This window comes from Bos indicus x Bos taurus, chromosome 3, assembly GCF_003369695.1.
Source record: "Bos indicus x Bos taurus breed Angus x Brahman F1 hybrid chromosome 3, Bos_hybrid_MaternalHap_v2.0, whole genome shotgun sequence".
In the NCBI taxonomy this organism is placed as follows: domain Eukaryota; kingdom Metazoa; phylum Chordata; class Mammalia; order Artiodactyla; family Bovidae; genus Bos; species Bos indicus x Bos taurus.
Window position 1 is genome coordinate 105,164,159 of NC_040078.1, and position 15,831 is coordinate 105,179,989.

The window sequence follows — 15,831 nt, forward strand, 5'->3', positions numbered from 1 at the left end:
GGACACGACTGAGTAATTTTCATTTTTCACTTTAAGGTGGCTAAAGAACCTGCCTGCAATGCAGGAGACCCCAGAGATATGGGTTCAATCCCTGGGCCAGAAAGATCCCCTGGAGAAGGGCATGGTAACCCACTCTGATATTCTTGGCTGGAGAATCCCATGGACAGGGGAGCCTGGTGGGCTGCAGTCCACAGGTCACAAATTGTTGGGCACCACTGAAGCAACTGAGCACACACAGCACACTGAGTAATTGGGAAAATGGTGCCACCCTGTCATGATAAAGAGTAAACAAACAGACTACAGAAGAATAATGTTAGAAGGCAGATGGTCCAATCAGAAGAGTGTACTATGAATTAGGCAGAATGACAGGGAAAAAGAGGCAGATACATCACACAGTGAGACATGTTACAGTTAGTCATTGAATTTAACCTTGATGAGACCAGAAAGTAGTTCACTTTCCTTATACACATGAAAGCTATTTTTAAATGCCTGAAGAGCTGGCTTACTCAGTTGAGAAAGAGATTAGCCATGATTTCCAAGGAAGTAGGGGTCCTTCAACCTCCTATACTAACTATATTACAGTCAGTTCAATGCCCATTCTATATCCAAGAATATTACAGCTGATGGAGGTGTCAAATCATAACACACTATTCCCTCACATTCTGTTGTTCCTCTAGGAGGACGTATTCCCCTCCATCCCCCTATCCTTAGTGTGAATAAGATTTACCCCCTGGACCACTTTTTAAAAATACATGCATATATGTATTAAAGGAATACATAGTAAGTGTAAAAAAAAAAATTACCAACAGAAGTATGCCAAATGAAAAGAGAAAGTTTCCCTCCTATCACCATCTTGCTCTCTCTCGAGAACCTCTATTGAAAGCTTGGTTATATGTGAAACTGTTGTTACTGATGGAGATGTTCTGGGATTCCCTCGTGCTTGTTAAGATGGGAAAAATATAGAGAATCACATCCCTAAAGCCAAGGTCCACTGCCAAGCATGGAAGGAGCTTCATGGGGAGATGTGGGGTCTTCATCACTGGAAGAGTAAGTGAAGAGTTGGTAAAGATGTTAGAAAATTCAAACATTGGCTGTGGTTGGTTGAGTTAGAGGCAGAGGAAGGAGAAAGCATTGAATGACTTTTAATATTGCTTTCAAACCCATAGTTTTGTATTTGTACGAACAGGCTGATCACCCCAAAGACAGGGAAAAACTGCAATGCATCTTTGACATGGTAACTTAAGTGGAAGACAAAGTGATAACAGAAAATCCAATACATAAAATCCAAATTTATAGAACTAGTTGTTCAGTCTCTAAGTCTTGTCTGACTCATGGTGACCCCAAGGACTGTTGCATGCCAGGCTGCTCTGTCTTCCACCATACCCCTGAGTTTGCTCAAATTTATGTCCATTGAGTCGGTAATGCTGTCATCCTCTGCCACCACCTTCCCCTTTTGCCTTCAGTCTTTTCCAGCATCAGGTTCTTTTCCAGTGAGCTCTTCTCATAGAACAAGTTGCTTTGCAGCAAACATTGCACTTATTTTTATAAAGCCTGCTTTTAACTAACCATTTTGGTGTGTACAAAATGTACTTCATTTTTTATTAAAATTTCTATTTACACTTAACCTTTTAGGACTGTGTTTACTGTATAAAATGAAGATGGCACACATTGTTCATTACTCCAAAGAAGGAAGATATTTCAGAGTATCTGCCAGGTTAAATCGTGGTGCATAGGGAGGAAATAATTGATCTAGGTCCCTGCTGCTACTTTCCTCCAGACTCATGATATGAAGGAAATTAAAAGGAACTTCGATGTCCCCTTTCATGAATAATGAAGTTCAACCCATTCATTTTCCAAATGAGGAAAGTAAAACCCAAAGACAATGTCTTACCAGCTCAGAGTCTCACAATAACCTAGCTGGATAAACTATGTAAAGTGTCCACCACAGTGCCAGTATGTGGTAGATGAAGATGCAGAAGGGAAGTAAGATCATGATAATGATCTTAGTATTTCTTCTGTCCCTCTGTCACTCTTCTGTAAGCTTTCAGAGAGAAAGTTGGCGTTGCAAATAATGTACATTGTCCATTATGCAGACCTTAAGTTGCACTGTGTTGTAATGATGAAAGCAGGAGGTCCATACTCCCATAAAATTATAGGCTCTCAGATTTGGGCAAGACCTCTAAAGGTTACCTAGTCCAGCCTCCCTCTTCCTTCTTATGATTTAGTGTTTCCACCAAGAGGTTATCTTACCTCTACTTCTATACCCACAATGATAGCAAATTCAGACCTTCCCTTCCCAGAGAGCTTCTCCAGCTCTGGCTGCAAAGAATATAATCAGTCTGATTTCTGTGTCGACCATCTGGCAATGTCCATGTGTAGAGTCTTCTCTTGTGTTGTTGGAAGAGGGTGTTTGCTATGACCAGTGCGTTTGCTATGACCAGTGTGTTCTCTTGGCAAATCTCTATTAGCCTTTGCCCTGCTTCATTCTGTACTCCAAGGCCAAATTTGCCTGTTACTCCAGGTGTTTCTTGACTTGCTACTTTTGCATTCCAGTCCCCTATAATGAAAAGGACATCTTTTTTGGGTGTTAGTTCTAAAAGGTCTTGTAGGTCTTCATAGAACCATTCAACTTCAGCTTCTTCAGTGTTACTGGTCAGGGCATAGACTTGGATTACTGTGATACTGAATGGTTTGCCTTGGAACTGAACAGAGATCATTCTGTCGTTTTTGAAATTGCATCCAAGTACTGCATTTCAGACTCTTTTGTTGACTCTGATGGCTACTTCATTTCTTCTAAGGGATTCTTGGCCACAGTAGTAGATATAATGGTCATCTGAGTTAAATTCACCCATTCCAGTCCATCTTAGTTCACTGATTCCTAGAATGTCGATGTTCACTCTCATCATCTCCTGTTTGACCACTTCCAGTTTTCCTTGATTCATGGACCTAACATTCCAGGTTCCTATGCAGTATTGTTCTTTACAGTCTATACAGTCAGCAAAAACAAGACCGGGAGCTGACTGTGACTTGGATCAAGAACTCCTTATTGCCAAATTCAGACTGAAATTGAAGAAAGTGGAGAAAACCACTGGACCATTCAGGTATGACCTAAATCAAATCCCTTATGACTATACAGTGGAAGTGACAAATAGATTTAAGGGACTAGATCTAATAGACAGAGTGCCTGATGAACTATGGATGGAGGTTCGTGACATTGTACAGGAAACAGGAATCAAGACCATCCCCAAGAAAAAGAAATGCAAAAAAGCAAAATGGCTGTCTGAGGAGGCCTTACAAATAGCTGTGAAAAGAAGGGAAGCGAAAAGCAAAAGAGAAAAGGAAAGATATACCCATTTGAATGCAGAGTTCCAAAGAATAGCAAGGAGCGATAAGAAAGCCTTCCTCAGTGATCAGTGCAAAGAAATAGAGGAAAACAATAGAATGGGAAAAACAAGAGATCTCTTCAAGAAAATTAGAAATACCAAGGGAACATTTCATGCAAAGATGGGCTCAATAAAGGACAGAAATGGTAGGGACCTAACAAAAGCAGAAGATATTAAGAAGAGGTGACACGAATACACAGAAGAACTGTACAAAAAAGATCTTAATGACACAGATAACCATGATGGTGTGATCACTCACCTAGAGCCAGATATCCTGGAATGTGAAGTCAAGTGGACCTTAGAAAGCATCACTATGAACAAAGCTAGTGGAGGTGATAGAATCCCAGTTGAGCTATTTCAAATCCTGAAAGACGATGCTGTGAAAGTGCTGCACTCAATATGCCAGCAAATTTGGAAAACTCAGCAGTGGCCACAGGACTGGAAAAGGTCCATTTTCATTCCAATCCCAAACAAAGGCAATGCCAAAGAATGCTCAAACTACTGCACAGTTGCACTCATCTCACACACTAGTAAAGTAATGCTTAAAATTCTCCAAGCCAGGTTTCAGCAATATATGAACCGTGAACTTCCAGATGGTCAAGCTGGTTTTAGAAAAGGCAGAGGAACCAGAGATCAAATTGCCAACATCCGCTGGATCATCGAAAAAGCAAGAAAGTTCCAGAAAAACATCTATTTCTGCTTCATTGACTATGCCAAAGCCTTTGACTGTGTGGATCACAATAAACTGTGGGAAATTCTGAAAGAGATGGGAATACCAGACCACCTGATCTGCCTCTTGAGAAATCTGTATGCAGGTCAGGAAGCAACAGTTAGAACTGGACATGGAACAACAGACTGGTTCCAAATAGGAAAAGGAATACGTCAAGGCTGTATATTGTCACCCTGCTTATTTAACTTATATGCAGAGTACCTCATGAGAAACGCTGGGCTGGATGAAGCAAAAGCTGGAATCGAGATTGCTGGAGAAATCTCAATAACCTCAGATATGCAGATGACACCACTCTTATGGCAGAAAGTGAAGAAGAACTAAAGAGCCTCTTGATGAAAGTGAAAGAGGAGTGAAAAAGTTAGCTTAAAGCTCAACATTCAGAAACGAAGATCATGGCATCTGGTCCCATCACTTCATGGCAAATAGATGGGGAAACAATGGCTGACTTTATTTTTTGGGGCTCCAGAATCACTGCAGATGGTGATTGCAGCCATGAAATTAAAAGATGCTTACTCTGTGGAAGGAAAGTTATGACCAACCTAGACAGCATATTAAAAAGCAGAGACTTTACTTTGCCAACAAAAGTCCGTCTAGTCAAGGCTATGGTTTTTCCAGTAGTCATGTATGAATGTGAGAGTCGCACTATAAAGAAAGGTGAGCACTGAAGAATTGATGCTTTTGAACTGTGGTGTTGTAGAAGACTCTTGAGAGTCCCTTGGACTGCAAGGCGATCCAACCAGTCCATCCTAAAGGAGGTCAGTCCTGGGTGTTCATTGGAAGAACTGATGTTGAAGCTGAAACTCCAATACTTTGGCCACTTGATGTGAAGAGCTGACTCATTTGAAAGGACCCTGATGCTGGAAAAGATTGAGGACAGGAGGAGAAGGGGACGACAGAGGATGAGATGGTTGGATGGCATCACCGACTCGATGGACGTGGGTTTGGGTGGACTCTGGGAGTTGGTGATGGACAGGGAGGCCTGACGTGCTGCAGATCATAGGGTCGTAAAGAGTTTGACATGACTGAGCAACTGAAGTGAACCTCCCAGAGAGTGCATCCCACTGTTGGATACCTCCAACTTTCAGAAAGTTCTTCCTAGTAATGAGCTGAAACCTATCTGCCCATAGCTTCCACCCACAGATATTAAACAAGCAAAGCAAATCTCTTATCTTCATGAGAACACTCCAGATATTTGCAAAAAGCTTTCCTGCTCCCCCTGAGTCTTCTCTTCTCTTGGTAAATCTCCTCAGTTTTTTAAACCCTCACTATCCTTGTTTTCCTTTAAATGAGATTATGTGCCTCTATCTCATTCAGAGTCTAGGACCTAAATTTGAAGATAAAACTCAGATAGAGTCCTCTCGAGTATTCTGACTATTAGAGTAGACCATCCAGTACAGTCATCTTCTTCATTCCCAATACACACTAGAATGATGATGATGGTTGTACATTACTTACTTCATAATATCAGGTCCGTTTATGTCTGCCAGAAAGTATGATGTGGCACCATTGATATCACTAAACTTTTTCAGTGTTCAAGAAACATGAGTTGGAAGCATTTTAAAAAGCGTTAGCTTCTTCTGTGCCCTGGCTCACACTTCCATAAGGCTCTGGAAAGGGTAAACATTATGTATAGTTGAAGTCTACTAGGACTGCCTATAGAACAAAAGGAGTTATGGCTTTTCTGCATTGTCATTAGCCATTCGTTGCTAGCTCCTTTGCTTGTTAAAGGAAATATTGATGTTCTCTGGGATTCTGTCTGCACGTGCAGATATATAATTGCAAAAGATGGAGTGGGGGTGGGGATGATTGCCAAGAAGAGATCTGTTTCATCTTCTTTGTTCACATCTGCTACATGTACAAGACAATTTATGGCTCTTCTAGGAAGGGATTGCCTAGCTTGCTTCCCCTCCCCCCTTTTCTGACAGATATCCCAGAGGAATAATACTGTCTCTTCACACTTAATCTCCGAATGAAATAGCAGTAAATGAAGGAGAGCTGGAGGCAGAGAAATCAGCTGAGAGGCCCTAGGAGTACTTGCTAATTAGAGGGAGTGGCTGATCAATGGCACACTCCAGACCAGCCCTTTTTCCATCTCCCACCTCCCCTGTAGCTTGTCCTCCTGACCATAGTGGGACAGGTGTTCTGCTTCCAGCTTTCCTGTTTTGATCTCTGCTTCTCAGCATAGGTTTCTGGTTTATTAAAACCATGGTTGCTTTCACTGCTAAAGGAGTTCTGTGTTGTCTTAATGTATTTTCAGAAGTACATTTGATCTTTCTATTTTCCAGTTTCATTTCTGAGGGGGACATCTCTCCTTTCCTGCTCCTTTCTTTCCTTCCTGCCTATCCCTGCTGTCTCACTGGTATGTGCATATAAACCTGCATTACTTGTTTTGTATTTTCCAAGCTCTGTGAGTATTTGAAACATGGTACCTGTGAACATCTTCCATTTAATCTAGTTTTACATCATTAAATCCCAGACTGTGTCTCAGATTATTTAGCATCCAGATCAAGCTAATAAGCACCAGTGCTTCAGTTTTTACTATAGTAAAATGGAAAGACTGTCCAAGCTGGGCTACTCTATGTCAGAAACATTCGTAAGATTTATTTTTTTTTTTTGTTACCTTTTTTGTTTTTGTTTTTTGAGGAGAAGGTAGTTACAAACATAGTTTAGGTTCAGATCCTGACCTTTCTACTGACTGTAACTTTTTAGAAATTTATTCAACCTCTCTGAATATTATTTCCTCATTAATATAAAGGGGTAATGATACCAGAGTAAGTAATATACCAGAGAGGATACAACAAGATGATGTTATTGAAATACTTAGCACAATATCTGATACAGAGTAAACACTTAAAAATATTATTTATAAGCTATACAATATTAATAATATTACAGTATTGCTATTGTAAATATACAGTAATAATTTATAACTGAATTTCTTCTCAATATTAAAGAATGTTTTCAACTTTTCCTTGCTTCAGAGGATGAACCATTGTGATTGTTTTATCACATTTTGAAAAGATGCTTCCATAGCTTTGTAGATTTTTCTGTTATGTATTATCTTCCCCTCAAGGGCATCCTGAAATACCAGAGTCTTTACATTCTGTAGATTTATACTACCCAGTATGGTAGCCACTGGCTGCATATGTCTATTTAAATTTAAGAGGAATTAAATATAATTAAAAATGCAACTCTTTAGCCACACCAGCCATATTTAAAATGCTGAATAGCCCTATGTGGCTAGTGGTTATCCATTGGATGACACTGATATAGAACATTTCCATTATCACAGAAAGTCCTATTGGACAGCATTACTTTGGATACTACTAGAATGTGCTGTTGTGCTCTTTGCTTAGAAATCAAAGAGGGTATATTTTCTAGGATGTTCACAGATTGCCCTCTTAAGTATTTCAGGGCTCCATACATTCATTTTAAGGATTCAAGTTACTCTTCTTTCCCCAGCCCTAGTGTCGTTAAATGTCTTTTGAAATAAATACAGGCACTTTTACTTCTCCTGTGGAGACTGCATTACCATAATTTTTAAAGATCCCAGTGTACAGTAAGAGGAAGCCAAAGGGAGAAAGGACAAAGTTGTCATATAGAGTGAAGTAAGTCAGAAAAAGAAAAACAGATATCATATATTAATGCATATATGTAGAATCTAGAAAAATGGTACAGATGAACCTATTTGCAGAGGAGGAATAGAGCCAGATGTAGAGAAAGGACGTGTGGACACAGGAGTGGGGGGGATGGCACGACCGTGTAAAAATACATCGCTAGTGGGACCCTGTTGTGTAACATAGGAAGCTCAACGCAGTGCTCTGTGATGATTTAGATGAATGAGATGGGAGAAGCGGGAGGGATGTCCAAGAAAGAGGAGATACATGTGTACATACAGCTGATCTCGTTCCAGACAGAGAGGCCTGGCGTGCCACAGTTCACGGGGTCGCAGAGTCTGATACGACTGGGCGACCGAACAACAGCTGATTTACTTCATTGTACAGCAGAAACCAGTGCAACATTGTATAGCTATTATACTCCAATTAAAAAAAATAACTTTAGCAGATATTCAGTTGTGAATATGAGAATCCATAGGGGCTAACTAGTAACAGGAGGTTCTAATATGCTATGTCCTTTTTGTAAGTACATACATTATGTTAGTCAGAATCTGAGTTTTCCCCCTGAGAAAGGTAGAAAACAGCATGTTTTCCTTTAATAATCCCTATTATCTTTATTATGCACGTTTAAAGCCTAGTTTTTATTTGCTCTTCACAACTTAGTGAAGCAAGTAGCACTGGGATGATCATCCCTATTTTACTGATTTTTTTTTTTAGAAAGCAGACTCAATGGAGTTAACAACTTGCCTAAAATTGTTAAGAGAAAACAGTCTTGAGATTCAAAAGAGGATAAAATTTTAACTTCCAGTTTGTTTTTTTGTTGTTATTTTTATTTTGTTATGCTCTATTTTCCCACCAATCCAACTGTAGTGAAAGGAAGGATGAAGATTCTTTAAGACAACTTGAAAATGAAGTAGTGTCATATGAGATACTCTCAAAGAATTTCTGTAGCCTCATTTGTCCTATGACCATGTCTATTCGTGTGTTTGGATTGCTGTAACAAAATACCACAAGTGGGGTAGTTTAAACAACAAACACTTATTTCTCACAGTTCCTGAGTCTAGACGTCCAAGATCAAGATGCTGGCGGGGTTGGTTTACAGTGAGGCTTCCCTCAGCTTATAGAAAGAACTTCTGACTGTGTGCTCACCTGGCCTTTTTCTCTGTATGTGTTGGTGGAGGGGTAGAGTTGGATTGAGAGAGAGAGAGGCCAATCAGTCTCTGGTATCTCTTCTTTTTCATCAGGATACCAGTCCTGTGAGTTTTGGGGAGTCTTTGGTGGAGACGTGGGTGGACATTGGCCTGACATGGGGTCAGGGGGACTGAGAGCAGCAGTCCTGGGAGCGTAGTGTGCTGGTATAAATCCTCTTGTAGAAGGTCACCACTATTCCTACCATAAAGTCTATACCCTACCATAGAGACTGCAGACTCTAGGACTGGGCTGCCTCTGGCCAAACTGCAGAGAGAGAGCACAGCCACACCCATCAGCAGAAAATTGGATTAAGATTTACTAAGCATGGCCTGCCCACCAAAGCAAGACCCAGTTTTCCCCACAGCCAGTCCCTCCCATCAGGAAGTTTGCACCAGCCTCTTATCCTCATCCATCAGAGGGCAGACAGAATGGGAAACACAGTCACAGAAAACAAACTAAAATGATTACATGGATCACAGCCTTGTGTAACTCAATGAAACTCTAAACCATGCCATGTAGGGCCACCCAAGACAGTTGGATCATGATGGAGAGCTCGGACAAAATGTGGTCCACTGGAGACGGAAATGGCAAACGACTCAGCGTTCTTACCTTGAGACCCCATAGACGGTATGAAAAGGCATAAAAATATGACACTGAAAGATGGGACCCCTCAGGTCGGTAGGTGTCCAGTATTCTATTGAAGAGTGGAGAAACAGCTCTGGAAGGAATGAAGAGGCTGAACCAAAGAGGAAATGATACCCAGTGGTGGATGTGTCTGGTGGTGAAAGTAAAGTCCAATGCTGTAAAAAACAATATTGCATAGGAACCTGGAATGTTAGGTCCACGAATCAAGGTAAATTGGAAGTAGTGAAACAGGAAATGACAAGTGTGAACATCAACATTTTAGGAATCAGTGAACTAAAATGGATGGGAATGGGCGAATTTAATTCAGATGACCAGTATATCTACCACTATGGCCGAGAATCCCTTTGAAAAAATGGAGTAGCCCTCATAGTCAGCAAAAGACTCTGAAATGCAGTACCAGGGTGCAGTCTTAAAAATGACAGAATAATCTTGGTTGTTTCCAAGGCAAACCATTCAGCATCACAGTAATCCAAGTCAGTGTCCCAACCAATAATGCCAAAGAAGATGAAGTTGAACGGTCCAAGAAGAACTACAAGACCTTCTAGAACTAACACCAAAAAAAGATGTCCTTTCATCATAGGGGACTGGAATGCAAAAGTAGGAAGTCAAGGAGTAACAGGCAAGTTTGTCCTTGGAGTACAAAATGCAGCAGCGCAAAGGCTAACAGAGTATTTGCCAAGAGAATGCACTGGTCATAGCAAACACCCTTCTTAAATGAGCAATGCATAGAAAGAGAGGAAACAGTAGCATGGGAAAGACTAGAGATTTCTTTGAGAAAGTTAAAGATACCAAGGGAACATTTCATGCAAAGATGGGCACAGTAAAGGACAGAAGTATGGACCTAACAAAAACAGAAGATATTAAGACAAAGTGGCAAGAATACATGGAAGAACTGTACAAAAAAGATCTTAATGACACAAATAACCATGATGGTGTGATCACTCACCTAGAACCAGACAGTCTAGAGTGTGAAGTCAAGTGGGCCTTAGGAAGCATCACAACAAACAAAGCTAGTGAAGGTGATGGAATTCCAGCTGAGCTATTTCAAATCTTAAAAGATCATGCTGTTAAAGAGCTGCACTCAGTATGCCAGCAAATTTGGAAAACTCAGCAGTGGCCACAGGACTAGAAAATGTCAGTTTTCATTCCAATCCCAAAGAAAGGCAATGCCAAAGAATGTTCAGACTACCACACAGTTATGCTCATTTCACATGCTAGCAAGGTAATGCTCAAAATCCTTCAAGCTAGGCTTCAACACTATGTGAACCAAGAACTTCCAGATGTTCAAACTGGGTTTAAAAAAGGCAGAGGAACCAGAGATCAAATTGCCAAAATTGGATCATAGAAAAAGCAAGAGAATTCCAGAAAATTTCTGCTTCATTGACTGCACTAAAGCCTTTGACTGTATGGATCACAACAAACTGTGGAAAATTCTTAAAGATATGGGAATACCAGACCACCTTGCCTGCCTCCTGAGAAATCTGTCTGCAGGTCAAGAAGCAGAAAAGTTAGAACTGGACATGGAACAACAAACTGGTTCAAAGTTGCGAAAGGAGTACCTCAAGGCTATATATTGTCACTGTGCTTATTTAACTTATATGCAGAGTACATCAGGCAAAATTAGGGGTTGGATGAAGCACAATCTGGAATCAAGATTGCTGGGAGAAATATCAATGACCTCAGATATGCAGGTGATACCACCCTAATGATAGAAAGTAAAGAGGAACTAGGGAGCCACTTCATGAAGGTAAAAGAGGAGAATGAGAAGACTGACTTAAAACTCAACATTCTAAAAACTAATATCATGGCATTTGGTGCCATCGCTTCATGGCAAATACATGGAGAAAACAGTGGATTCGGCGACAGGCTTTATTTTCTTGGATTCCAAAATCACTGTGGCTGGTGACTGCATCCATGAAACTAAAAGACACTTGCTCCTTGGAAGAAAATCTGTGACAAACTTAGTGTATTAAAAAGCAGAGACATTGCTTTGCTATCAAAGGTCCGTCTAGTCAAAGCTATGGTTTTTCAAGTAGCCATTTATGGATGTGAGAGTTGGACCATAAAGAAGGCTGAGCGCTGAAGAATTGATGCTTTTGAACTGTGGTACTGAAGACTCTTGAGGGTCCCTTGGATTGCAAGGAGATCAAACCAGTCAATCCTAAAGGAAATCAGTCCTGGATATTCATTGGAAGGGCTGATGCTGAGGCTGAAGCTCCAATACTTTGGGCACCTGATGTGAAGAACTGACTCACTGGAAAAGACCCTGATGCTGGAGAAGATTGAAGGCAGGAGGAGAAGAGGATGACAGAGGATGAGATGGTTGGATGGCATCACCAACTCAATGGACATGAATTTTAACAAACTTCAGGAGATAGTGAAGGACGGAAGCCTGGCATGCTTCAGTCCATGGGGTCGCAGAGTCAGACACAACTGAGATACTGAACAACAAGCTTGTGAAAGTCCTATCTGCAAATAAAGTCACATTGGGGGATTAGGACTTCAACATATCACTTGGGGTGGGAAGCACAATTTAGTTTATAACACCATCTTAATGTAGTTTTAGTATCTTTTTATTTTCTAGTTTACCTTGATTAGTTGGAAGTTTGATGTTTTCATGGGACCAAATTTGGCGAATATTATATTTTTTATTTCTGTGAAGACTGAGGCTTAGTTAAATTTAACCTGTGGTACTCACCATAAGGTACTCTCCAACCCTGAGATATTCGAATAAGCAAAAATATTATATGTAAATGTCCTGCTTTTCTTGTAATGTAGTCCAATGTGTTAATACTAGTAAAGTCTCAGTCCTTTATAGGGTAATAAGTGTGCCCTTCCTCCCATCCCCATTTTACAGATGGAGAAATTAACATACAGAGAAACTGACTTGTCAGAGGTCAGAGCAAAGTATTGGTGGATCCAGGGGTAAATCCCAAACCTTTTAACTCCCTGACCAGTTTGTAGTCTACTGACTATGCAGCCTAGTGGTAAGTATATTTTTACCCCATCCTGGAGGTAAGGGTAGTTAAGAGATTTGGCTGATGCTGGGAGGGATTGGGGGCAGGAGGAGAAGGGGATAGAGGAGGATGAGATGGCTGGATGGCATCACTGACTCGATGGACATGAGTCTGAGTGAACTCCGGGAGTTGGTGATGGACAGGGAGGCCTGGCGTGCTGCGATTCATGGGGTCGCAAAGAGTCGGACACGACTGAGCGACTGGACTGAACTGAACTGAGTTTAAGGAATTTCCCATTTTTAATTATGTCACTCGTTATCCTTTTCTTTTAACCATGATGTCTTTTTGTCATTAGCATCAATTTTCAAGATTGTGAGTATAGATTGGAAGTTTTGCTTTTTAAATACCTAGAAATATTTTTATGACAATTTAGCCAGAAGAAAGAAAGAAATGAAAACTTATTATTTAATGAATTTGTTCTCTGTTAGGCACTGTGCTAGACACTTTGTATTTCTTAAATGTCATAAAATTTATAGTCATTTCTGGAAGGTAATGCATTCTTGCCATTTGTTATAGTCACATTTTAATAGTATTAGTGGAATTTAGTAGAAAAATATCTTGCAAATTTCAGGGTTTAGATTCTAAACAAAATTTTGGTTTTGTGCAAACTAAGAACCTTGTCAGAAATCTTTAAAGATAAAAATCTCTATGTGATTAAACATAGTTTGCGAGTTTATTATATCTTATCCCTTGGTTTTTACTTAGTTGGGATGATTTGTTTTGTCTGAGATTAAGTCAAGCTTGCTCTTCCACTTGACACTAAAATCATGGTGTGTTCTCAGAAGCCTTTTCTTGTACCTCTACATTTGAAACAGTTAGAATTCTTTTAATTACTAAGCAGGTTGAACAACCAAGCCACATGAAAAACAAGAGTATGATGAGCCTCCAGAGCCAAGGTTCCATGGGCCACTAGTATATTCGAATCTCCTCCATCCCTCACCTCCACTTCTTTTCCAGTGGCTTCCTCTTGCTTATAGATCTGCTTTCTCAGATACAGTATGCTCCTTCTGACTCTTCTGTGGAGAATAAGTTGGAGTAGGGCAAAAGTAGAAGCAAGATAAGTTAGCATACTTTGTAATGGTCCAGATAAGAGGTAATAGTGACTCAAACTAGACTGGATTGGGATATGGCCCAACAGAACCTACTGATGGATTTAATGTGAATGTAGAGGAAATACAGGGATCAAGGATACTTTCAAGAATTTTGCCTTGAAGAGCTAGGTGATGGAGATGCCAGCTACTGGTTTGTGGAGGACAAAAAGAACAGCTTGACAAACGGTGTTGTGTTTTAGCTAAGTTTGAAATAACTGATTGAGAACCATGTAGAGATGGCCTGAAAGTAGTTGTATATGTAAGTATAGAATTCCAAGTAGAGGCCAGTGCTGGAAATATGAATTTGGAAGTAATCACAGTGGAGTGGTGAGAGAAAAAAAAGCCTATTAAAATGAGGACATAATATGAGGAAGTGAGGAGGCAATAATTCATTGCCTTTAAGACAACTCTTAAAAAAAGTTTTCCCATGAAAGAGAGTAGAAAAATTGAAAGATAGAGCGGGAAGCATATGTGTGGAATTAAGAGAGGGTTGGGGAGAGCATATTATTGGTTTTTTGTGTGTGTGTTTTGATAGTTGATGACAAAGCAATAACAGTACTGATGTAAATGATCTGTTATAGAGGAAATACTTGCAAAGTCCTTAAGAAGATGAGAGGAAACAGGGTCTGGAGCAAAAATGTAGGGTGGGCTGTTGCTTAAAATCAGAGACGCTTCATCCACAGAAGCAGGAGAAAAGTCAGAAAGAATGATGAATAAGTAGATTCATTAAATCACCAATTATTGACTGAACACCTGCTAATTACTATATTATGCTTTGGGGACATACCACTAGGCAAGATTAAGTCTGAATCTTCCTGAAATGTGTGGCATATAGAAGGTTCTCATGTCTTATTTTTGTTGTTCTCAATAAAGCCTGAATTAATGTCATCCCCTAAGAGTGAAGGTTAAGGAGGGAATATTTGGAATATGAAGAAAGTGAAAAATTGTGTTGTTCTTGTTGTTCATTGGCTAGTTCAGTTCAGTCACTCAGTCGTGTCCGACTCTTTGTGACCCCAAGAACTGCAGCACACCAGGCTTCTCTTTCCATCACTATCTTCCTGAGTTTCCTCAAACTCATGTTCATTGAGTCAGTGATGCCATCCAACTATCTCATCCTCTGTCATCCGCTTCTCCTCTTGCCCTCAGTTTTTCCCAAATCAGAGTCTATACCAGGGAGTCAGCTATTCTCATCAGATGGCCAAAGTATTGGAGCTTCAACTTCAGCATCAGTCCTTCCAGTGAATATTCAGGACTGATTTCCTTTAGGATTGATTGGTTTGATCTCCTTGCAGTCCAAGGGACTCTCAAGGGTCTTCTCCAGCACCACAGTTCAAAAGTGTCAATTCTTTGGTGTTCAGCCTTCTTTATGGTCCAATTCTGACATCCATACATGACTACTAGAAAAGCCATAGCTTTGACTAGACAGTCCTTTGTCGGCAAAGTGATGTCTCTGCTTTTTAAAACACTATCTAGGTTTGACATATCTATTCTTCCAAGGAGTAAGCAGCTTTTAGTTTTGTGGCTGCAGTCACCTTACACAGTGATTTTGAGCCCAAGAAAATGAAATCCAATACTATTTCCACATTTTTCCCGTCTGTTTGCAACGAAGTGATAGGACTGGATTCCATAATCTTAGTATTTTGAATGTTGAGTTTTAAACCAGCTTTTTCACTCACCTCTTTCACCTTCATCAAGAGGCTATTTAGTTCCTTTTCACTTTTCTGCCATTAAAGTGGTATCATCTGCAGATCTGAGGTTATTGATATTTCTCCTGGCAGTGTTGATTCCAGCTTGTGATTCATCTAGCCTGGCATTTTGCACGATGTATTCTGCATATAAGTTAAATAAGCAGGGTGACAATATACAGCCTTGACATACTCCTTTCCCAATTTTGAACCAGTTCATTGTTCCATGTCCGGTTCTAACTGTTGCTTCTTTTCCTGCATACAGGTTTCTCAGGAGGCAGGTAAGGTGATCTGGTATTCCCATCTCTTTAAGAATATTACAGTTTGTTGTGATCTATATAGTCGAAGTCTTTAGCATAGTCAATGAAGCAGAAGCAGATGTTTTTCTGGAAGCCCCTTGCTTTTTCTATGATCCTGAATGTGTTGGCAATCTGATCTCTGGTTCCTCTGCCTTCTCTAAATCCAGCTTGAA

The 15,831-nt window shown here is 40.2% G+C and overlaps 1 protein-coding gene across 12 annotated transcripts in view; it reads left to right on the forward strand.

The window, feature by feature from the left end:
• The window catches only part of SCMH1 (Scm polycomb group protein homolog 1), a 224,681-nt gene that overhangs the window by 69,262 nt on the left and 139,588 nt on the right, over positions 1-15,831 (forward strand). For 4 of the 12 annotated variants that reach the window (XM_027537640.1, XM_027537644.1, XM_027537641.1 and 1 more), the window contains exons 2-3: positions 12,424-12,553; positions 15,625-15,640. The exons of 3 other annotated variants lie outside the window; for them this stretch is intronic. Coding sequence is in view for 2 of the 9 variants with exons in the window: in XM_027537639.1 (XP_027393440.1) it covers positions 12,541-12,553 (13 nt within the window). In the remaining 7 variants the exon portion in view is untranslated. Of the gene's footprint in view, positions 1-12,423; positions 12,554-15,624; positions 15,641-15,831 lie in introns of those variants that run through there. 5 more of the 12 variants (XM_027537635.1, XM_027537648.1, XM_027537646.1 and 2 more) reach the window with 2 other exon arrangements.